Source organism: Rhinoderma darwinii, chromosome 8 (assembly GCF_050947455.1).
Source record: "Rhinoderma darwinii isolate aRhiDar2 chromosome 8, aRhiDar2.hap1, whole genome shotgun sequence".
Lineage (NCBI taxonomy): Eukaryota > Metazoa > Chordata > Amphibia > Anura > Rhinodermatidae > Rhinoderma > Rhinoderma darwinii.
In genome coordinates this window covers 101,848,561-101,873,187 of record NC_134694.1, presented here as the reverse complement: position 1 = coordinate 101,873,187, position 24,627 = coordinate 101,848,561, and the positions used below count along the sequence as shown (strand labels likewise).

The window sequence follows — 24,627 nt, the reverse complement described above, 5'->3', positions numbered from 1 at the left end:
GCCGTGTTCTCGAGAGATCACGCTGTGTCGTCACTCACAGGTCCTGCATCGTGTCAGACGAGCGGGGACACATCGGCACCAGAGGCTACAGATGATTCTGCAGCAGCATCAGCGTTTGCAGGTAAGTATCGACTTACCTGCAAACGCCGATGCTGCTGCAGAATCAACTGTAGCCTCTGGTGCCGATGTGGCCGACACGATGCAGGACCTATGAGTGACGACAAAAATGGTCATAACTTGGCCAAAAATGCTCGTTTTTTAAAAATAAAAACGTTACTGTAATCTACTTTGCAGCGCCTATCTGCTGCAATAGCAGATAGGGGTTGCAAAATCTGGTGACAGAGCCTCTTTAAGTTCAGTAGTACAGTTGGGTGACTCAAGAGATTGCAGCATCCCACATGCTGGGCCGGGGCCCACCTGTCTCACCCTCCCACAAACTAAGAACCAGCGGTACACGCTCACCTCCACTGGCCCTCAGAGCAGCTGTTAGTCATACCTGACCAGTGGTAGATCAAAATATGGGCAGTTTGGCGGCAGCTCGAGGCTCCCACGAGCCCCTACAGAGGCCATCATTTAATGTGCCACTGCAAGGCCATTCTTTTTGTCTTAATCAGCCGTTATCTACTGGATTAATCCAATAGATAACGGTCGGTAATACTTACGTTCCTCGCTCCTTTTCTCCTCTTCAGGTACTGCCGCACCGTCCAGTGTCAGGACGTAGTGTGGGGCGCTGCGCACAACGTTCTGACGCTAGATAGCATCTGGATCCAGTGCAGCAGGTCCCTTGCCCTGAAGAGCATCTCAGGAGCGAGTAGAGTAAGTATATGAGTCTGGTCTCAGATCTGAATTAATTAAGGGGCCTGGCTTGGGGTCTGCATTAATTTAAGAGTCTTGTTCTTGGTTCTGAATTCATTTAGGGTTCTGGTCTGGGGTGTAAATCAATGAAGGGATCTGTTTTGGGGTCTGCGCTAATTTAGAGATTTGGTCTGGGGTCTTAATGAATGTAGGAGTCTGGTCTGGGGTCTGAAGTCACCATGGCGGTCTGGGCCGGATGGAGACTGTGTGTCACTGGATTTATAGATGAGCTGTCACCTCTCCTGACTCATCTGTTATAGTAAATCCTTATATTCTACAAAAAGTCTCTGTGTATCCCAGGCCTAATTGACAACTTGGTATTACCATTCACCTTGTCAAGAGGATGAATCCCTATACAGACTGATACTGTCAGGTCGCCGCGGCCGCACCACGACAGTCGCAAAAACTCCAGCAGGTTTTTTTTTGTTAGACTGTCACAGCTGCGTCAACCTGCGGGTCACAATGCGACCACATTGACTTTCACCGTCACCGTGTAGCCCTATTTTCTCTCTTATCTGACTTTATCTTCCTCCAATTGTTCCCTATAATCCCCCCAGACTTTATACTTTCTATTGTGTTGGCTGGGGCCGCTATGAGTTATGAATGCTATATGAGATGCCACCAACATACCAATGACCTCTTGTGACAAAAAAAAACAAAAAAACAGAATTCGATGTTGTAATTTTTTCCAAAAATTAAATCAACATTCAGAAACCAGTTCAGGAAAAATAAGTACACCCTTTCTACCTCCACAATCATTGAGAGAGTAATTAGCAGGCAGATGTTAGTACTGAAGACCACAAAATCAGTTTGCGTGTCTGTGCAAGATGTGGCTGAACGGCGGTAATTGCTGTGTGGCTGAGGCCGTGCGTCAAAAATGGGAAGCGATTTACGGCAAATTGCTATAGTTAGGCTGCAAGTACAGGCGAAGTACATAAAAACAATCTGCTTTACCTGCACTTGCCGCGAAACCGCAGCACTTAATGGTAAACCGTGGGTGTTTTTTGAAGTGCGGTTCTCGGCTGCACAGCCATTACCACGGCCCTGCGGCATCACGTACAGGCGCCCTAAATAATCAAGAAATGTGACTATCTCTGTAAGTACGCGCAGTGGCTCTGCTGAGGTAGTTGCAGCGTGACCGAAACTGTGCTCGTGGTTTCACCTCAAATTGCCGCCGTTGTACAATGTTGTTTTAGGCCACACGCACGGCTTGTACAGGTCAAGTACAACTTCACAGCAACAACGACAGCACGGCGCTGCATGTACGGGCACCCTTACAGCCTATTCACACAATGCGGTCAAATTGCTGTTTTTGCTTCTATTTTTGATAAATGATTTTCTTAAAATTTACGTCAAAAAAATTAATTTGACCACAACGTATGACTATACCGTTAGGCTGGGGCTATACACAGACTCTCTTTTTTGTGACTTTTTCGTATAGGGTAATCAAATTAACAAGCGATTTTCATGTTACTCTCTGGGGGAAAAAAGTAGCTACTACTTCTTAAAATCACTCAGAAATCCCAGCATGTAGCGATTAAAAAAAGAAAGAAATCGCTAGCGACTTTATTGACTGGAGCGGTTTTGAAAAGATTTTTTTAAGCTACTCCATGTGTTCCTATGGACAGAATTTTTTAAGACTGTTTTTTTGGGAGTGAATAAAAGTTCAGGTGTAGCCCTAGGCCATGTTCACACGGCAGTATGTTGGTCAGTATTTGTAAGTCCAAACCAGCGGTGGGGCCAAAACACTACAAATCTTTGAATTTTGTCCAGGTTCAAATATGTCAGTAGCGTCCGGCCACTTATTTTAGCCTGAGCCGGACACAACTGATAACTTAGATTAACCACCTAAGGGCCACAGACGGTAAACTCTCGCTATTGTACATTTACGGATCGATTGGGCAGCTGAATGTCGGGTGGTCGGCTGGCAGGAACTGCCGAGCACCAGAACAGAAGATAGAACTGTATCTGGGTTTTCCTATATACAGCTTTCAGTGAGTGTTGTGTATAGAATAGAGAGAATGGTGGTGTCGCTGCCACTATTGAACCTGGTACAGAGGCAGATGACGGGTCCCTTGCAATAATGGTTGACACTGAAAAAGGGCAGATTCCTCCTGTAACTTGTGTGCGCGTCTTATGTTCATATCGCATACTTGGGCTATGTTCACATGCAGAGAATTCAGGTGTATTTTTGGTCCTAAATGCCTCAAAATATGCCTGGAAACAAGCTTGCTAAACACATACAAACATCTGCCCATTGAATTCAATGGGAAAAATGGCGTTTAGTTCAGACGGGGCATGGCACGTATAAAGACGCCCCGTAAAAAGGAGCATGTCACTTTTTGAGCCATTTTTGGAGCAGTTTTTCATTGTTAATGAAAAAACCAGCGCCGATCAACAAGACAGCTCGTCGATCGACGCTCAGTTATCATAGTTATGTATGATGCTAGGAGTCACTGCCTCGCTGCCGGATAACTGTCCCGTACTGTAATCATGTTTTCAGTACAGGACTGTAGTTCCACGGAGAGGCAGGGACTCCTAGCATCGTACATAACTATGATGCTAGGAGCCCGGCTCCCTGCACTGTGTTCGGTCCGGGACATGCGGCCGAAATACGTTCCGTCCATTACGGACGTAACATGCTCGTGTGAACCCAGCCTTAGAGTCTGCATGGCAGAAAAAGAGTGTCTTTGAAGCTGTTAAACTAGTATGATAAAATGTGTCTGGTCCTGATGGAACAAGATACCAGACCCTGAACAGTAAAAAAGAAAAATGCTAAATGGAATGTAAAAAACAATGCTAAATATTCCTAGAAATATCTTGGTGCCAGCCCTTTAAATGTCAGATCAATGAGAAAGGCGAGAGGGATCCCCCCATCTATTAATATAACAGCCACATTCAGTTTGTACGTCTCTGCCAGAAATATGAAAAACACGAAGCATGCGTTGCCCTACACAAACATGGCTGCGCCTTCCGTACAGAGGCGGAGTCACGTCTATGGTTATGCCCTTTACAAACATGGCGTCCCCTAAAGCAACCACTTGTACTGCCCTCGTCAAACATGCCGTCTGCAACTTCAAGCGCCGGAAGAGACGAGCAAGGTGACCCAAAAGCCGACGCAGCACGTCTCATTGTAGTGACGTTCTGAGCTGTCATTGGTGGAGATTGCGGTAGTGTGTTCTACTGTGTTCCCAGCGGCTTCTCCCGAGATCCGGCGAGTGCAGTGACAGAGCAAAGAGCAAGATGGAGGCGCCGGGAGGAGAGACTCAGGTAAGTGAATGTATTCCTCGGCCCGGTCTAGAGATTCAGCAGGGATGGAGAGCTGCGGCTGGAAGCCATAGTAATACAGTGATGATGATGGGGGAAGGTTCATCGTGGAGGCGAGCCCAGGACTGTGCTCTGATTCATGCCCGATACTGCAGACTCCATCATTGAATTTCCTAATTACTCACAATGTCACATGACTTGCGATAGTGGCATCAAGACATAGTAACCCAGTGCCATATACAGCTGTGGTGGGGAGGGTCTTCACTTGCGGCTTCTAAGATGTTACAAAACTACAACTCCCAGGATCTAAGCGCTGCCTGCAGGTTTCTCAGAAAATGGCATTAATGTGGCACCATCTATTATTAGCACCATTTTTTGGGTTCATAAAGGACGTGTCCATCACTACAACCCCCTCATAATCATCGGGGGTCAGGCTGCTTTTGTGTCCCACATTGTCTGCAGGGGGTAATACACGGTGCTCAAAGAAAGCAATGGGTGACCATAGAGTACAGGATTATGGGAGGGCTATCTGGGGAGGGGGAGGGGGGGGGGTTCCAAGTATGAGACCCCCTGCTATGATGTCAATAACCCGAATAGGACAAGTCTTCGTGTGTGTATATATACACTCTGATGTTTGGAGCATAAAGGTACATTCACATCACCGTATGATTGGTGGGGATCACGCCTTTCGGGACTCCCACCGGTCCTGAGAATAACACTGACCCGTTCACTGTTGTTGCTGCACAGTCGAGTAGCTGGGAGCGCCGCTGTGCAGGAAAAATTAAGAGGATGCCGTGCTAAATCCGCACTGCAGCCCCTTTAATTCTCAGGATTGGTGGGGACCCCCACAGATCCATATCCTAGGGATATGCTATCACTATAAGCTAAATACACTTTTAAGAAGTAGCAGGCGACTATATCCTGTGTGTGCTTTGACGCCATAGACATTGATGGTAATCATGTGACTGTGACGTCATTACTTTAATTCTATAAAAAGTTGCATCATGTGACTCGCCGTGTAGCGCCAACCGGAACAATCTTCTAGACCCAACTTCCTGTTCACTTCAAGTTATCATCAGGATTTACTACATCCTAGCCAATTTATTTATTTTTTTAACTTTTGTGTTGAACCCTCGAGGGGTATCTGTACTCAACAACCCCTTTTTAACCGTTTGATGGACCGGTCAGAGACTGCCAGGGACCCTGTAGGGAAGAGGGAAGCTATTTTGTCATGAGCACTGTGCCCCCAGTGGTTTTGTGACTGGTCACATGATCGCCGGCATACCAATACTAGGAGGCTGCTGCTGGGTCTGAGGGTTCAGATCACGTTATTTTCCTTCTGGAAACCTATACATCCAACGGAAGGTAGCGATGTAACCTACTGTATAGACATACAGTGCGGTAAGTCTCCCGAACTCCCAGGGCAAAGGGCTACTTGAAACGCTGTGCCCGGGGAAGCTCCTGATGTCACTGCCCATATATGGCCAGTGATGTCAGGGATTTTTAACTACAGGCCAATTGCTAAATGATCTGTCCAGGGACTGCAACCCGAGGCAAACGTTTAACATATACCTCTGACTGTTTCCGTACAGTGGCATCCTTTATACATAGGCCAAAAACACAACAAATCGTATACTGCAAGTTCAAAGTTTTTATTTTTGCTGGGGATTTCAAAGGATGGAATAGCCTAGTCTACTATGTTATTCCATCCTCCAAATAAATGGTATACCGATGTATAGCGGCCCGACTAAGCCCAAAAGGACACTCTTTTGGGCTGAAGGGCTGAAATGCAATGTGAATCGGTCCTTACTAGACCCAGCACAGTCCTGACCGTTAAAATAGTCGCTAGAACAGGGCTGATTTCTCCGGTTGCTGTGCAGCGCTGGTTACAGTGGAAAAGTATAGTGTAACAGCTCTTGCAGACGACCGAGATTGGGCCGTGAAAAGTGCTCCGAGTGCCGGCCGGATTTCCCGGCCCGACCACGGTACGTGTGAACGTCCCTGCCAATGTAGACACTTCTGATGCCAGGAGTCCCTAACTCCCCACGGAACTGCTGTCTTGTTCTGTATCATTTTGTTCAGTAAAGAACAGCAGAGACTCCTGGCGTCATAAATGTCTATGACGGCAGGAGTCCCGTTCACCTGTACCGCGGCCAACACATAGACCTTCTTTCACGGCCGGAACTCGGTCGTGTGTAAGAGGTTCTAAAAAAAATTAATTAAATAATAGAGTCCAACAAAGGTCTTTTTTGACCTTTGAGGGATATGCCATAATAACAAAAAAAAAAAAAGTGAAAAGAAATTAAAAAATGAAATTTAAAAAATCACGTCGCTAGCCCGACAAGTAAAAAAAAAAAAAAAAAAGTTATAGCCATTTAACGAACGCGTGCTAAAAATGGCTAAATGGTGACTGGTCCTGAACCGGTTAAATTGAAGCTGGCCCAATGATCAGCTGATGGCGGCGCAACACTCTCAGGGCAGTTCTGGGCAGCTTGAATTCTGCCCTATTATCAGGTGGTACCCGCTTATACTGGCAGTCATTCCTACAATAGCTATTAGGGAATTGCTGTGTATGCCATTTCCTGGCTCGGCTGAACCCCCATAACTAGTGTTAATGTGCGCACGCCGCAGCAGGTAGGACTTTGTAGTGGAAATGTTTGTGTTGTTTTTTTTGGCCTTATTCAGGAATTTTAACAGCGGTGGAATATTTCACTCATTAACTAGTTCACTGAAGGTTTCGAGCGTCCATAGCTGATCCATTCATATAATCACAACGGTGGGAATGACTCCATGTCAGCGCTGCGGAGACTGTACACGATGGAGGCGGAGACACTGGGGCTTCGCATTTTAGAACGGTTTGCTATTCTCAGACACGACCATAACATAATGGGGGGGGGGCACATAATGGGGGGGGGGCACTCACGTATTAATATGGAAGGAGGTTTACATAGCTTCACCACCCAAAGCCGGGGTACTCCGTCTGAATATAGGTGACTAAGCAGTGACCGCTATCGTCAGGTAGCCATTTTGTTTCGATTTTCTAAAATCCCAGCCTTCAGCCACTACGGTTTTTACACTATGCATGAAAAAGTCCTCAAAGTGCTGGTGCGTCGTTTTTATACCTATTGGGTCGGTTTAACGCACACGTGGGCGGCTCTCATCGTTCTATTCTATGGGAGATATGGAATGTGGATCCCTATTCTTGACAGGTGCTGGGCCCGGGGTCTATCAGATGTGTCATAACCCGAGGGTATGCTGTAACTGTATTGCAGACTTGGAAAAAAACAACCCTAAGAAATATATATTCTAATTTAGGGCCGTTCCTATCCCGTTGAGGTCCTTCGTCGCTCCCTTTTGTCACCGCACAGCCAGATGAGCGCAGCAGCTGATTGCAGGCTGCAGTAGTGATGTCACCATAGATGTTATGTCATCGATGTAGCCAGCAATGTGGATAGATGACAGGAAGCAACATGGGAATGGGAACAAATTTACTTTTAGGGTATGTGCACACACACTAATTATGTCCATAATTGACGGACGTATTTCGGCCGCAAGTACCGGACCGAACACAGTGCAGGGAGCCGGGCTCCTAGCATCATAGTTATGTACGATGCTAGGAGTCCCTGCAGGACAACTGTCCCGTACTGTAATCATGTTTTCAGTACGGGACAGTTGTCCTGCAGCGAGGCAGGGACTCCTAGCGTCGTACATAAGTATGATGCTAGGAGCCCGGCTCCCTGCACTGTGTTCGGTCCGGTACTTGCGGCCGAAATACGTCCGTCAATTACGGACGTAATTAGTGTGTGTGCACATACCCTTAGGCTACGGTCACACAGGGTGAAATGTCTGGAAAACTACTTGTTTTATAAAAAAAAAAATACCTGTTTGCCCTCAGATACCCGCGGCCCCGCATCCTGGGATGACGTTTTATCGCATGTGACCGCTGCGGGCGGTCACATGGGATGTAACGTCCTCCCAAGAGGCTGTCCTGGACGAAGAAGCATGGAATTCTGGGTAAGTATAAGGTTGTTGTTTTCTAAGTTGCATTTTTTTTGCGGCGGAATCGCTGCATTTCTGCCGCAAAAAAAAAGCAACAGCGGCAATTTTTTCCGGGTTTTACCTACCATTGAGTTCAATGGGGAAAACCTGCAACACAAGAGCAGCGATTACACGAATACAATTGACATTCTGTAGATGGAAAAAAAGCTCAACTTCTGAGCGTTTTTCTCCGTTCATCATTTACGCAGCGTGTGGATGAGATTTGTTCAAATCTTATCTACTCTGCGGCTACTTTTATTATGCTGCAGATTTTCCGCTCCAAAATCCATTGCAGAAAAAAACTGCGCCACAATTTCTCCCGGCGGTGGCGGATACGCTGTTTACACGCAGCGTATCCACCCTGTGTGACCGTAGCCTAAAAGTAAATTTGGTCCCATTCCCATGTTGCTACGTGTGAACTTAACCCTTATGTCACTAGGTTTGAAGCCACTAAACCACCAACATGTCATTATTCAGCTGGGGTTTAGTGTTCCAAACCTGCCCACGTGGAAACCGCCAGTTTAGTTACTGGGATCAGTCCGGGAGCGGCAGTGAAGCGAGGTCTACTGTCCTCGGCGATGCTGCCGGACTCCTCGCGGACTACGATTACCTAAACGGCATGGGCAAGATTAGAACAGTAAACCACAGCTGCAGAACGACATGTTGGTGGGCTGCAAACCTACTGGGAGGGTTGCCTTAAATGAAACATTTTTTATTTTATTTTTTTATAATGTTTAGATTTTATTGTTTTTTTCTTTTTTACACATAAAGGTCGTAGTTAGAATCACTATGTGGTAACCCAGCCTTACTGGACCGGATGTCTGGAGAATATCCCTCATCCCAAATCTAATAAGCTCTGGGGGCATTTCCATGAATCTAGACGTGGTTTGTAGGGGCAGGCCTCAGAACCGCTGCATGTTGGGAGATTTAGCTACTTTATGTGGCAGTTGTACTATGTTTTGCTATAGGGTGGCCATGCCCAAAAAGCAGAGTTGGCATCAGTGGCGCATTCAACAATCGGATAACATTTCCTTTGCTGTAATGTGCTTAGACCCACAGACTCTTCCCTATGTCAGCGCAGGTTTGATTGGCGGCCATGGCCGTGCGCTGACTTATGTTGTTCAATCTGACCTTATATGCAGCTGGACCGAGCATCGCTGGGGAATAATCCTGCCCGCGTTTGTTGTGGCTCAGTCACGTGGCACTTCTGCTGTGTCGGACACTACGCCTATTGTTCAGCTGCAAATATCATGCAGAAGTTCTGTTCTAATAGTGAAAGCAATGCCTGTAGGCTTAGACTTTTGTTATGCTCCTGGTAATTTCAACCTGGATACTTGAAAAATGGTCTGTTTTTTTTTCTCCCAAAAACAGCGCCACTCTTGTTTATGGGCCGTGGCTGGTATTGCAGGACTGCACAAGTCTCATGAGCCAGGTGGTCAAGACGTCTAATCTGTTATAAATATTTTGGGTTGTTTTCATACCGTTGCTGACACTTCCGTGGCTCAGTTTCATAAAAAAGGAGAAGGATTGCGTGATTTTCCAACATGCCAACCTAGAGAACCGCATAACTGACCGCGCACACATCGCCACGTCAGCCAAAAGAGGTGCTCAGTCTATGCCATCTTAAAGGGGTATTACATTTTCAGCCAATAAATCTTTTTTTACTGTAAGCAAAGTTCTGCAGCAATTCCTCACGGATTTCAAGATCTCTGCTTTCAGTCATTTAATAAAAAAAGCATCATTATTTGCTTCTTGCGGATAGAAATTTGTCCAGGTCACGTGATGGACACACAGGTGCACGGCTCGTTGCAGTTATCAGATCTGTATCTAGTACCGATCCCAGCGCCTGTGTGTTCATCACATGACTAGGACAGGTTTTTTTTGTTATCCCCTGAGGTAAACCATGAATGTTCTTATTGAATGACAGCAAGCAGAGATTTTGTAAAAAAAAAAATATTGGAAAATTGTCTTATTTTACATTATACAATAAATAAGATTTATTTGCTGAAGTGATGAGCTACTAGCACATGCGTGGTGAAGTGGGGGTCATCCAGGCTGAACTGGACAAGTCTGACTACAGGGGGTATATATTGCACAAATTGTTGGGACTGGGAAATCAGAAAACAGGAATTCCCAGTTTGCTGAACGTTACAACCGCATTCAGAATAGAAACACGAGGCGCGGCGGTCATTTCTTGAGTAACACGCAGGATACTATGTAAGTATTGCTTAGCGTTCGTTTACATTTCGTTATTGAAGAGAATCTCCGGAATGACATATTAAAGGGGTGTCCTAGAACCCCAATAAGGGGAACCTCCCTGTGACGTCCATATACCTTACTAGGGCATGTTGACTGGGGTTGCGTTAAAGGGGTTGTCCAGGACTTGAAAATGGGTCTGCTTGTCCCCCCTCCTTCGAGAAACCGCGCCACTTTTGTCCATGGTCCGCAGCTTATCTCTATTCAAGTGAATGGGGCTGAGCTGCAATACCAGACGCAGTCCATGGACAAGAGTGGCGCTGTTTATAGAGGGAGAGAAAAGCAGGCCCGTTTTCAAATACTGGACGATGCCTTTATAGTGTAAGACTGGGTTCACACTGTGCGTTTTTTGTTTTGCTGGATAAATTCCTATTGAGAGATGGGAGTTTATCTATCAAAAAAATGCACCGTGTGAACTCATCTTCGCTCTGGTTGAAAGTGGATTAATGGTTATTGGTTTTGTGGTTATTCATCGGTTGCTGTGGAAAATGCGTTCAGTCCACGGCTCCGTTACTGCGGAGGTGGCTGATGGGTGTCCTCAGGACCTGCATACTGAGGGTCTCTCAATTTAAGATGAAGTGTTGGAAGACCGAGGATGGAGTAGATTATGACCATGTTGGCCTTGGTTGTCATACCATAGAGCAGTGGTCTCCAACTTGCGGGTGTCAGGACATGCTGGGAGTTGTAGTTTTGCCACAGGTTGGAGATCACTGCCATATAGGAAACTGTACAGGAGAACTCCCATGGTCTCCACATCATAGGGCTCCAGGATAATGGCGGTCGCTTCACCTTCCAGTTACGACTATGTGGTTAGACGTGTAGGAGTTTCCGGGCTCTTGTCCTCTGACCCTGTCTACACTTGGATTGTGTGGCATGAGCAGGATTCGCTCTAGTGAAAAAAGTCTTCCCTGAATAATACAAAGACGTCATTGATAGAGTTGTAGAATACAGTCAAGTTGTGTTAGGCTGTAAACATGTTATGGTTCTTGTCTGTATTACACTATGTCCAGGGACAGACAACAAACTGTGGACTAGGGGAGCTCGTTCAATCTGCCCAGAAACGGCGCCACTCTTGTCCATGGGCTGTGTCTGGTATTGCAGCTCAGCCCTATAAACAGACCATTTTTTCTATTTTCCCTTCCCTCATACTTCAGATGACATTCGTAGAAAACCATTCAAAAATTAGGCACCAGCAGGTGATTTCTTGGGGTCTGTCGATACACTACTCTTTCCCGACTGCCTATATGCCCTATAGGGGTATATAGATCTCTTGGGACCCCCCTCTTTTAGCCAGAGCAGAGAGGCTATGCAAAGAGTTGGACCCGCTCCGGATCCTACTACATTTATAAGAGTCAATTGGCATTGAAAAGTTAATAATTTCCCCCTGGTTTCTGGCGTAGTAAAGTCACAAATGGGTGGAGCTTAGCAGAAGGGGCGTGGCCAGGCTTTATGGATTACAAATTAGCGGGTTATCTCCATTTTTGATGTTGTATTAATAATTATTTAGTATTATGACTTTTAACGTGTGTTCATATTAGTGTCACGTAGTAGTAATGCAGGGAGAAGACTTCTGTATGTGATATATCCTTCGGGGAGCTTCTTTCTTGCTGAAGTATTGCAACATACAGCTGCTTAACCCCTTCACTGCCAGTGTTCAGTGCTGATTCGGCACCACACCTAATTAAGACAAATGGCATTTTAAAGGGTAATGGTTTATTGCAGAGGGTATAACCCAGGGGAAGTGCAAACCAATTGCTAAGAAGGACCGATGGTATTTCTCGTGTATCCGTTTACAGTACAATACCGCCAACTATATTTTTGTGATACCTGTGAGTAGGGCTGCGCAATTATAACCTAAATCAAAATCACGATTCATTGAACATGTAACCTGGATTAAAAATTGTTGAACGATTATTTAGGCCACTGACATAATTTATCCCCTGAGCCTGCCGTATACTACTGTATATAATATATCCCCTGACACTGCCCCTACACAGTATAATGCCCCCCCCCCCCGGCTGTCCTCCACACCGTATAATGCCCCCATAGCTGCCTCTACGTAGTATAATGCCCCCATAATGGACTTCCACGCAGTATAATGCCCCCATAGCTGGTAGCTGGCCTCATAGTATAATGCCCCCATAGCTGGTAGCTGGCCTCATAGTATAATGCCCCCATAGCTGGTAGCTGGCCTCATAGTATAATGCCCCCATAGCTGCCTCTACGTAGTATAATGCCCCCATAATGGACTTCCACGCAGTATAATGCCCCCATAACGGACTTCCACGCAGTATAATGCCCCTATAGCTGGTAGCTGGCCTCATAGTATAATGCCTCCATAGCTGCACCGCACACAGTATAAAGTCCCCCATAGCTGCGCCCACGCTGTATAAGGCCCCAATAGTGCCGGATAAAAATAATATACGTACTCCCCTAACCCCGTTCCAATGGCGAGTGGAGGAGATCCCCCTGGTGTGTGCAGCTCGGCACAGACAGGCGCGATGATGTCACTGCTTTGCGTCCAGCGATACATAGTGAGTGGTAGAGCAGCGACATTACAGCCCCTGCTCTACCATTGGAGTCCACTGTATCTGCGTCCTGAAGCTGCACATAGATTAAACCGGGCGGAAATAATTGTTAAAACCGAAATTCGCAAGATGACGTTGATTGCGCTGAATTTTGATTATTTTTCGAGCCCTACCTATCAGGTTGTTTTTGCGCACACATGATCCGCTTGTGTGCGCCAACCTTGACATCTCAGTGACCTTCTGCCAGTGGGAATAGCATGGCATAAAAAGTAAAATTCTGCACAGAAAATAATCGCAGTAACTTTTCTACGTTCTGCACTTCTTGGTTTTATGTTTAACATTTCACCCTCTGCTGTTTTTGTTCTTTTACAGACCAGCCTCAATGGCTCTGTCGGAACTGAAGCGGCCATCGCTCCTGACCAACAAGATGCACAGCAGCCGCCGCAACAACCGCCGCCGCCAAACGCATGGCAGGTGATTAAAGGAGTCCTCTTCAGGTAAATGCTCCGCACGTACTGGATCTACTACTTCAGATCCGTTCTGCAAAGGTATAACATCTACACAGTGATGGGCTCATGACATCGCACTGGGAACAATGAACCCTTCTTATATCGGCATCGCCCATCGTTCCGGGTTGTATTTTGGCTCCTAATGTTGAAATTGGCACGGAAGTTCTAGGGTCGTCATTATTCAAAGAGCTTTTCTTGCATTGCATTCTTAAATAAATTGCCCCCCTCCTAGGGACAGCGCCACTGTTGCCCAAGGGTTGTTTGGTGTTGCAGCTCATTCCCATTTAAAGTGAACCTGTCAGCAGTTTTGAGGTCTCAAAACTGCTGAGGGAGCGATAAAGGGAAGGGGAAGGGCATTTTAAATTTACCTTTTTTTTTTCTCAGTTATGCAACTCGCATGATCGAGAAAATACTTGATTCCACCAGCGCCGTGATCGTAAGTGCCACTGAGGCGGAACTTGATGTTCAAGCCTGCTCCTTTGCTCTGAGTGATGGCTCAAACGGTCTTCTGATTGGCTGCTAGAGCCGTCCTTTAGAGTAGAGAGTGGCACTTGTGACCGCCGCACTGACGGAATAAAACGTTATTTTCTACGTCCTGCAACTTGCATGACCGAGAAAAATGGTAAGTTCAAAATTCCCTCCCCATCATCACCCGGTCAGCAGTTTTGAGGCCTCAAAACTGCTGACAGGTTCGTTTAAGTGAATTCTGTTGAACTGGACCAAGAGTAATGTGATTCATGAAGAGAGGAAAAATAAAGCCCCCCCTTTTTTTATTTTTTGTTGCAAATATTTCTGATTGTTCCATATGTCTAAACGCGGTTTGTAAAAATCCTTTCCTGTTCAGATGTATGGAAAGGATATTAAGTCGCAGAAATTTCTACAGCAAATCGGCCGTGTATGAACATACCCATAAAAGCAATCTTAATGAACTATTCCCCATGAAAGAACAATTCTGGAGCTTCTTTTATTAGAACTCTCCACTGTGCCGTTCCTCTGTTATTCCTCCTAGAAATGTATGAATAAATTGACAACTGGGTGTTACCAGTTGGGGGTGTTTCCTTACAGACTGACAATGACCAATCAGTGCTGAGAGAGTGAGACTGTGTAGGGACACGCCCATTTTCCAAGGGGAATGGTGACACCCAGTTTTCAATTTATTCATCTGAAAAGATGTTCCGGAATTTGTTATTTCTTGGAGAATACGAGTATTTACTAAAGTAGAGCGGTCTGTAGGGGTAACAGGTCCTCTAAGATCTGTCAGTCTAAGGGTATGTTCACACAAACACTGGGACGTGGAATACAAGCGGAATCCGCAGATGTGTGAACAAGGCCTCATGGGAAAACCCCATTAAGGAGTCTCACACACGAGCGTGTTTGGTCCGTGATACACGGTCTGTATGTCGGCGCATTTCCCGGACCGAACACACTGCAGGGCGCCAGGCTCCTAGCATCATGGTTATCTATGGCTCTAGGTGTCCCTGCCTCGCTGCGGGAAAACTGTCCCGTACTGAAAACATGTTTTCAGCACAGGACAGTAGTTCCGCGGGGAGGCAGGGACTCCTAGCGCCATAGATAACCATGATGCTAGGAGCCTGGCGCCCTGCAGTGTGTTCGGTCCGGGAAATGCAGCCGACATACAGACCGTATATCGCGGACCAAACACGCTCGTGTGGGGGAGGCCTAAGGCTTGCTCCACACATCGCAGTTTTTTTCTGTAAGAATCTGCTTTGAAATTCTGCAGCAATGAGCAGTACAATGCAAGTCAAGGAGGTTTTACCCCATTCACATACAGCATCGAAAAATCTGCAGCAAATCGTACACATGCTGGAGATTGTTATATCCGCAGCACGCCCCATCTTTTGTAAGTCTCTGCCGTGGATTTAACCCATTTAATTGCAATGGATGATTTCCGCGACAAAATCCGCATTTAATACATTTGGATTTGATTGTGGATTTTCCGGCTGGTTCAACAGCCTATTTCAATCTTTTGATAACTATACCATACAACAATGTGTATTAACCCAGGAGTGTTTTCCCTTTCCTTACATTGCCTTTATTGAGGATATTGTCAAATCTGGGCTGGCTAGCTACAGTCACCGTTGGCTTGGTAATGGCAATATATTTTGTCGCCGGTCAAAACTCTATATATTACAATATCAATCATTCCCAGCCAGAAAGCGGAGATTAAGCGTGTACTGTATTCAACATAGCGCATCCCTAAGGCTCCCTGTTGATGTACACTTTGTTGTATTATCCATCTGTGACCAACAGGTGGCAATGTTGAGCCAGGGGTGAACTGTTCTACCAATGAGTGGGAACTACAAGAAGATCAAAATGTTCTGAGCCCTGTAAATATGACGCGTGGTTAAATATGATACTGAGGGGGAAGATGTATTCAGTAAGAAACTATGAGGAGTCATTGGTACAGGGATCCGTTACAAGAATATGTTATGGCGCCTTCACTCATGTTCTGTCTTTTTTAGGATCTTTATCATATGGGCCATCAGCAGCTGGTTCCGTAGAGGGTCAGCTCCCACGGACCAGACCACATCTCCTGGGGTTCCCCGACCCCCCAGCCGCAACCTCTTCCCTAAAGACACCTTAATGGTATGATTATTTTGTTGATACTCCGACAAGTGGTTTTTATTTTTGCTCTTGCCACATTATGGGAATTTTTAAAATCCTTTTTACTACAATGTAACCGAACAACACAGCTCCTCGATCAGCGCTGGTTTTCCTCTTTCACCAGGAGCAATGATCGGTTTTGTTTTGGGATCGTTCCTACGATCGCTCGTCCCCATACATTTCCATCGTGTCGGCGGCAGATATCGCTGCTGACACAAGGCAATGATCAGGAACCAGTGTTCATATGAACATTCGTTGGCCCGATCATTGGCCCGTGTAAAAGGACGTCAAAGATCTCTTTTATACGTCTCCATTCAGGATCCTCTTTTGATTAATTGCTTTCTATGTTTTCCTGCAGGACCTTTACGTGTTCCTTTCAGAGAATGAACATTTCACCGAGTTTAACGCCTCTTCTGCACTCATCTGGGAGCAGCGAGATTTGGTGTACGGAGACTGGAGCAGCGGCGCAGATGGAGACGGCTGCTATGAACAGTACTCTGAAATCAGTATTCCTGAGGTAAGGGGCTTTGTATTGGGGGGGGGGGGTACTCACCCAATCAGGAAGCCTTACAAATTTCTCACTAAATGTCCACCGCAGCTTTAAGATTTCCCCACCATCCACTAGTTCTAATCTATTGCCGCCCAGGCCCATTCACTTCAATGGAGCTGAGCTGCAATCCCACACACCGCTCATGAACAAGAATGACGCTGTGCCTGGAAGAAAACGCTGCCTCCTTTTTTTTTTTTTCTTTTTTTTTTTACAACCGCATCGTAAGTATAGTCTCAACTATGTGACTCCAAAGCCTGATATGTGAGGTATCACTGCAGCACACACATTCTATATTGAGATCCTCAGGGGTGTTGGTGAAGGACAGGTCACGGCATTTTAAAGCATCAAATCGCTTTACCTTCCGAAAATCACTGAGAATGCTAAGAAAAATGGCGCACAAATAATTTTGATGCATTCAGAGAGGGAATCTTTTGCCTGCTGTATTATTCCATTCCTTTTATCTGTACAGTACCAGCATATTGCACAGCGGGGCTCACTCTGGTGTCGGTCCATTACAGTCCGGTCCCAGCTCTCCAGAGTGAAGACATTGGGAGTGGAAGGGGCATGGCACTCCTCAGGGGCTCCATTTCTCCTAGTGATCAGTGGAGGGCTCCCACCAATATTTAATAACCGGTCTCTCGGCTTTAGAGTAAAAGGAAATGTCTGTCCGCACGAAACTAGATTGTTCCTTCTTCAGGCCTTGAGAAAGGCTTCAGTCTCTGCGGGGTCTAGTTGATGGCCTGAATAAAGAACAACCAAATGTCACGCGGACGTCCATTTTACGTTATTCTGTGATTACTGATGATGGGTGAGGACGGCCCCTTTTGGACGGACTGTTGCAGCCACTAATTTTGAGACCGTTTTCCTGCCCTCTACCCCGTTTCCTTATTCTAATGTCCGTATGACATGTCCAATCAATGTACATATGTACCGTGGCGCACAACTCACTATGTGGACGTGGCTAAGCTGGCACCAAACCTACCTGGAAGCCGCTTATCATGATATGCGATCAAAATGTCATGTCTTGTGGAGCTTAATGTGGGAGGTGAAGGTGTCTACGGCCTGGTTAACCAATGTAGCGCCTGGCATTATATGACCGAACTATTGATTTGCGTGAAATATCTCTGTTCAGGCAGTGTGTGTGTGTGTGTGTGTATATATATATATATATATATAAAGAATATTTAATTACCAAAACGTTTTTTTTTTTGTTTTTAAACATTTTATTAGATTTTACAAATATATAGAAAAGCGGGAACACCATTTCCCGTAATATTTTTTTATTGACCTCCGATACCGATTCTTTAAGTTCTCCGCCTTTTCTACCAGGACTACATTGTTCTACACTTGATTATACTCAAAAGGAATTTTCGGCCTGTCGTCCAGCTTTACCAGGAATTTTATTTTTTATTATTTTTACATACGACAAAATGATTTTTGATTTGAGGAGGATGTTCTGTAGACCAGATTTATACAAGCCTTATGATCTCATCTCGTTAGGTCACCAACATGTGTTTTATCAGACATTGGGGGAGATCAAAACTGGGAAAGTAGAGTAGTTCCCCATGGCAACCAATCAGATAGAGGCCCTGGAAAATAAAGGCAGCAAACTGATTGGTTGCCGTGGGGAACTACACCACTTATGCTTTGCACCAGTTTGGATCTATCTACTCCATTTTGTCTGCTGCTTTGGAAATGCTGTTCAGAGCCGGCTAGCTGAGCGGTAATTATTTATTTCTTGGTCTTTTTCAGGGAGTCCAGAACAATGGCTCCTTCTACATTCATGTATACCTGACGAAGAGCGGCTTCCACCCCGATCCCAGCCGGAAGAGTCTACATCGGAGGCTGGCCACGGTGTATACATCTCGTAGTAAGGATTGCGTTTTCTACTTTGTACCCGTCTTTTTTTCGTCCCTTTAACCCTGTCTTTTTGTTTTCCCACATGTATACATTTTATCTGGTCACCCCTCTTTCCCTTTGTTGAGGATTTTTTTTTCGCTCCTCGTCCGCTCCGTGACGCTCATCACCCTTCTCTCTTTCAGTGCTTAATAAATATAAACGCAAACGATTTCTCAAGACCAAAAACCTCTTGACGGGAGAAACCGAAGTTGATCCAGAGATAATTAAGGTGGGAGTCAGTCTAGTTAGCCGGCTGTATCATTGGGACTTTAGGTAGCCACGCTCACTTTGTCCTCTTATTTCAGAGAGCCGAGGATTTTGGTCCTATAGAAATCATCTCTCACTGGCATCCGAATATAACCATTAATATTGTTGATGACCACACTCCGTGGGTACAAGGCAGTGTCCCACCTCCTCTCGACCAATGTAAGTGCAGCACAGTCATTCTGTCCCAGTATATCGGGATTTGTATTTGGTGGAATATGCTGATTGACAATCCCTGGCTATAAAGTAACTTGACGGTCAAGTGATTTTAGGTCTTTGCTTTAAACGCCCAGTTTAAACGTTTATTCCCATCTCAGACCTTTAGATGTCTTGATAGTTAATAAATGTCTTGATAGATGCGGGTCCCAGCTCTAAAAGCTGCACCTATCTTTCCCGCCTGGTGAAGCGGCCGCCGCATCCGTGCAGAGAATGAATGGGAAGGTGGCTACGTATGTATCTCCCATAGAACACAATGGAGAGAGTCCTGTACATGAATGAGCCCCTCTCCATTCATTCTCTGCCTGGATGCAGCGGGCGATGCACTAGGGAGATGGGGGTTAGGTACCCTGCTCTCAAAATAGGTGCTGGTCCCAGACCTAGAAACCCATCTATCAGACATTTCTGGCATATTCCATGAATATTTTAGAACGGTCTTAGATAGGAATAACCTTTTTAGGTCTGCAGGATATAGTGCATCAGTAATATTTTGCCTCAAGTTTAGAGCTTGGCATATTGCCTTTTAAAGTGCTATAAAACTGAGGCTTGCCTCCGCCACGATGACCTCTTCTTGGCTACAGTAACAGTGGTCTCTTCCACAGATGTGAAGTTTGATGCGGTCAGTGGGGATTATTATCCTATTTTGTACTTCAATGATTACTGGAACCTACAGAAAGACTATATGCCAGTTAATAACAGTGTAACGAGCTTGCCTTTACGGCTATCGTTTTGTCCGCTGTCCTTGTGGAGGTGGCAGCTTTATGCTGCTCAGAGCTCGCGTAGCCCCTGGAGCTTCCTTGGAGAAGACCTGTATGAGCAGTCTGATGAGGAGCAGGATTCCATTAAGGTGAGTGTAATAAATACAATGTACATCACTACATGACTTATAGAAGGTCCCTGATCATAAAGGGATACTCCTCATAAACACTTGAGCTGCAGCCGAAATAGGGCGGTCCCGCAGGATGTGCTTTTGGCCTGTATGACTGCATCCCCTGTGGGAACTTTTCATGAGTCCAATAAGACATCATAGGATTCCCTAGGAAACCAGACCCCCTTATTCAACGCGTCATTACCTGTACGAGCGCCTTCGGGCATCACATAGCTGTGTCAACAACTGGACCGCTGTCTGATGCTGCATCTGCCGCCTGCTCCGTGTTCATGAGTGTAATTTTAACCTCCTGTTTTCTGGACACTTCAGCACGGTTGTTTCAAGCACTTGCAGCGAGACTGATGGATGTTGGCATTTTTTTTTGCCCCACGTTCTTATTTAGGGTTTTCTGTCCCTTTTTTAAAAAGCCGTTCTGGTTGTTGAACCCTTGACCATTGCAACACCAACGATAAAAAGGTGTTCGGTTTAGACTAACAAATCTACTCTCTAATAATATTATGTCTTTCCAGGTGGCTCTTTTGGAGACTAACCCCTACCTTCTAGCGCTGACCATCACCGTGTCCATTGTACACAGCATCTTTGAGTTTCTGGCTTTCAAGAATGGTAGGCGATTTATATGACATTATCAGGGAACATGGATGAGCTACGTATCCCCTTTTGTAGCCTGATTTCACTTTATTTATTTGGGTTTCCCGCAGATATCCAGTTCTGGAATAGCCGTCAATCTCTGGAGGGTCTTTCTGTCCGGTCTGTCATCTTTGGCGTGTTTCAGTCCCTCGTTGTCTTGTTGTATATCTTGGACAACGAGACTAACTTTGTGGTGCAGGTCAGCGTGGGCATTGGTTTGCTGATTGATTTCTGGAAGATTACCAAGGTCATGGATGTCAAGGTATGGAGTATCTTATGCTGACACTGCACATGTATGGACTGTCTGATTATTCCTTGCGGTAACACATGACCGTATTGAAGGACAACCATTATCAGAATGCCCCTGATTCCCATTGGCCTCTGGCTTCAGTGTCGCTGCAGCTATAGTGGGGTAACATTACGTGATCAAGTCATCCAATCACTGTACCAGAGTGACGTTTCTGCTCTAGGACAACCCCTTTAAGTCTTTCGTTGCCAGGACAACTTTAAAACTTGACATACACAAGTAAAACCTGAATTAGGAAATAAAACAATCATATCATATGCCCATATGTTTTACCAATGTAGACACCCGGCACATTCCACCCAGCACTTTACACTCATGGGCGCCCTCATACAAAGTGTAACGTTATTTAAAAAAAAAAAAAAAAATGGATAAAAATTCATATTTGTGGCTAAAAGTCTGACCCAAGCAGAGCCTGAGGTGCCCAACACCACCTAAAAAAGTGTGCGGAGTTCATCCATCCCCTTATGCCTATGTCTAAATGCATATATCTTCACAATCCTCAAACCTGAAGTGATGACAAATCTCTGCGATCAAGAGGTCAATAAATGTTATTTACATTGGGCCAATTTTTGCTCTGTGGAAGTGGCCCTGTCGTAGTCAGATATATCGTAGTTTAGGATTGTGAACGTTAACGTTTTTACCATTTCATTTTGCAGTTGGATAGAGAGAATAAAATCGCTGGTATCTTCCCCAGATTGACAGTGAAGGATAAGTCCACCTATATTCAATCTGCTACAAAGGTGTATGATGATGTGAGTGATACACAGATCTGTTCTTTGATACCCCTTTACTGATGAGACCTACGTTTGGAGAAAAGCCTCGTTCACGTGAACATATTTTATATCTATATTCGCTTCATATTTGGGAGAATATTAGTATAAAAGGTGTGACTTGTATAACAGTGAGTATGTTAGATTGTGACCATACGTTATTCCTGTATTCAGATGGCATTCCGATACCTGTCCTGGATCCTTTTCCCATTGCTGGGATGTTATGCAGTATACAGCTTGCTGTACATGGAGCACAAGAGCTGGTACTCCTGGGTACTGAGCATGTTATATGGCTTCCTTCTCACATTTGGTAAGTAACCGGGAAATTTAGTTTGGAAACTGGTAATCGGAGAACGTTGCGCTTTTTGGTTCTGTTAACTGCTCCTTTATCCAGTTTCACTGAATGACATTGCTATAAAAGATCCATAATCAGGAACACTATTTACTCTGCGTTTTGATTTTGCAGGATTTATTACGATGACTCCACAACTATTCATTAACTATAAAATGAAGTCCGTTGCCCACCTCCCATGGAGGATGTTGACCTACAAAGCCCTGAACACCTTCATCGATGACCTGTTTGCTTTTGTCATCAAGATGCCCATGATGTATAGGATCGGGTGTCTGCGAGATGGTAAGACCTCCATTATCTAATTTAAAAGGGTTGTCTCACGAAGGCAGCCTCTTTACTTATGACCTATTAGGGCATATGGATATCCTATAGGGGGAGGTCACCGTTCTGGACCCCTCTAGGAGCCAGGGCAGGTCTGACCAGAGTTGGAGTCGCTCTTACACAGGGGCTCTCTCTTGGCTCATAGAAGCAATGTCCCTATTAGGGCACATGGACAGGGGGTGTATTTATGAGAAGCCCTTTAAAGGGAATGTGTTGCCAGAAAAACATGTTTTTTTAAAAAAAAATTAAACATTTAGTGTGTGGGTGATTAAACATTGTTCAAATTTTTTTTATTTTTTCCACGAGTCAGGAAATATTATAAATTAATTCTAATTTATAATACTACCCATTTTTGGTCACTAGATGGAGCTATTCCCAAAATTGCAGCTTTGCAAAATTGGGTAAAAAGCCCTCGCTCTAGTGAGCTCTCAGCATCCCCCCCTCCTTTATCCTGGCTAGTGCCGGGATAAACGAGGGGTTTGAACGGTGTAACCTCCTACACTGTGTGTCGCCATTTTTGGAGCTAACACACAGTGTAGTAGGTTTACATACAGTAGTAAACACACACAAACACGAACATACATTGAAATCTCTTACCTGCTCCTGCCGCCGCGGCTCCCTCCGGCCCGTCCGCTCCGTTTGCTGCCGCTGGTCCAAGTGCACAAATCCGGAAGCCGCGACCGGAAGTAGTAATATTACTGTCCGGCCGAGACTTCCGGTCCACAGGAAAATGGCGCCGGACGGCGCCAATTTCGAATTGGACAGTGTGGGAGCGGCGCATGCGCAGTTCCCACACAGACGCCGTACACTGAAGTCAATGGGACGGGAGCCGTTCGCAGTCCCTATGGGACTGTGGCTGCCGTATTCCATGTCTGTATGTGTCGTTAATCGACACACACAGAAATGGAACAAAAAATGGCAGCCCCCATAGGGAAGAAAAAGTGTAAAAATAAGAAAAAGTAAAACACAAACACACAAATGAATATAAACGTTTTTAATAAAGCACTAACATCTTTAACAAATAAAAAAATAATTTGTGATGACACTGTTCCTTTAAGGAGTCTGGAAGGCGTATGAAATCCAGTATTTACAACATCAATTGTTGCCCTTTTACTTTCCCAGATGTGGTTTTCTTCATCTATTTGTATCAGCGCTGGATTTATAGAGTGGACCCTACACGGATGAATGAGTTTGGAACCAGTGGAGAGACTCCCGCTCCTCTTCCGGTCCAGGATCAGCCAGCACTCACTGCCCCCAACCCTGAAGACACCTCCCCACCAAAACCAGCAGAAGACAAAAAGAAAGACTGATTATTTTATTTTTTTCTTGTTCCCATTCTACATGAACTGTTAAGCCCCCCCCAAGGGGTAAATCGGCTGCTGTTTTATATATAAAACCCCTCTGTCCCCTGAACCCTTTGTTGAGACGGTGTTTCCCGTCTGTTAATATGTATATGGGACTGGTGAAGTTTGTCTCTCTGCCCGCCCCGTCGCTTTCGGTCATTTTGTCCGTCTTTCTGTCCAGTCTGTTCTACCTCTTCCTTTCCCTCTCTCTTGCCCTCTGTCTTTCCCACTCGCGCTCCTTTCTCCCTTCTCTCTTATATAATTCCATTGTGCTGTGTCTTTTTTTTTCTTCTGCCTCTCAAGCCTGACTCCTCAGTGGGATCAACATTCTCAAGTTGGGTTTAATAAATATGGCCGCTCTTTATCTTCCTGCAGTTTGTGCGGCAGTGTAGTTCAAGCTTGTTATACACCAAAGGTGCCAATCGTTGGTTGGGTTCACCCTCCTGTCATTCTGGCTATTGTGTCAGGGTCTGTCTATCTCTGACCTGGTTGGTAGTACTCGGTTATCTGCTCTCTGTGGGCTTTATACCAACTACATTCTTCAGAGTCCTGTTAAAGCTCAAGCCTAAAGGCCATTTCCCCTAAAATAGTCCCAGAGTTGTTCCCCTATGGGAAGTCAGAATTGTAGTAATTAATGTGGCAATTGACATGGCGGCCATTATAGCTCCTAGTTATGTAGGCGCTATATCCGGATTCTTTATAAACAAGGCAATGCCTGTCTGAGACGTAGTGGCAGCCATATTAGTTGTCACCCAACTTTCCAGAAACCCATATACCTAAATAACAGCTGCTCAGAATATTGTAAGACTGCAGAAACGGACAACTGAGGGGTTTTATATTTACAATTTATGTTTGGGGGATGCTCTTAGAAATACAGATTTGTTTGCACTGATCAGTAAAGACACATACATGTATTCAGATAGCGAGGGGGTCACAGCAGGTCGTACTAGGCCATTGTTTGGACCTTTTGATTCTATTTTACTGATGACATAAAATAATGGCGGAAGATCA

General features: G+C 45.3%; 1 protein-coding gene across 2 annotated transcripts in view; it reads left to right on the top strand.

Moving 5' to 3' along the window:
- Positions 1 to 24,627, top strand: part of CLPTM1 (CLPTM1 regulator of GABA type A receptor forward trafficking) — a 33,114-nt gene extending 8,487 nt beyond the window's left edge. Inside the window, exons 1-14 of one of the 2 annotated variants that reach the window (XM_075836031.1) lie at positions 4,006 to 4,125; positions 13,317 to 13,441; positions 15,937 to 16,060; positions 16,437 to 16,595; positions 18,381 to 18,498; positions 18,671 to 18,756; positions 18,833 to 18,953; positions 19,610 to 19,854; positions 20,406 to 20,499; positions 20,595 to 20,785; positions 21,487 to 21,582; positions 21,775 to 21,910; positions 22,067 to 22,234; positions 23,396 to 24,627. In XM_075836031.1, coding sequence (XP_075692146.1) covers positions 4,099 to 4,125; positions 13,317 to 13,441; positions 15,937 to 16,060; positions 16,437 to 16,595; positions 18,381 to 18,498; positions 18,671 to 18,756; positions 18,833 to 18,953; positions 19,610 to 19,854; positions 20,406 to 20,499; positions 20,595 to 20,785; positions 21,487 to 21,582; positions 21,775 to 21,910; positions 22,067 to 22,234; positions 23,396 to 23,583 — 1,878 coding nt within the window. In that variant the 5' untranslated portion in view covers positions 4,006 to 4,098 and the 3' untranslated portion in view covers positions 23,584 to 24,627. Of the gene's footprint in view, positions 1 to 4,005; positions 4,126 to 13,316; positions 13,442 to 15,936; positions 16,061 to 16,436; positions 16,596 to 18,380; positions 18,499 to 18,670; positions 18,757 to 18,832; positions 18,954 to 19,609; positions 19,855 to 20,405; positions 20,500 to 20,594; positions 20,786 to 21,486; positions 21,583 to 21,774; positions 21,911 to 22,066; positions 22,235 to 23,395 lie in introns of those variants that run through there. The other variant, XM_075836032.1, reaches the window with a different exon arrangement.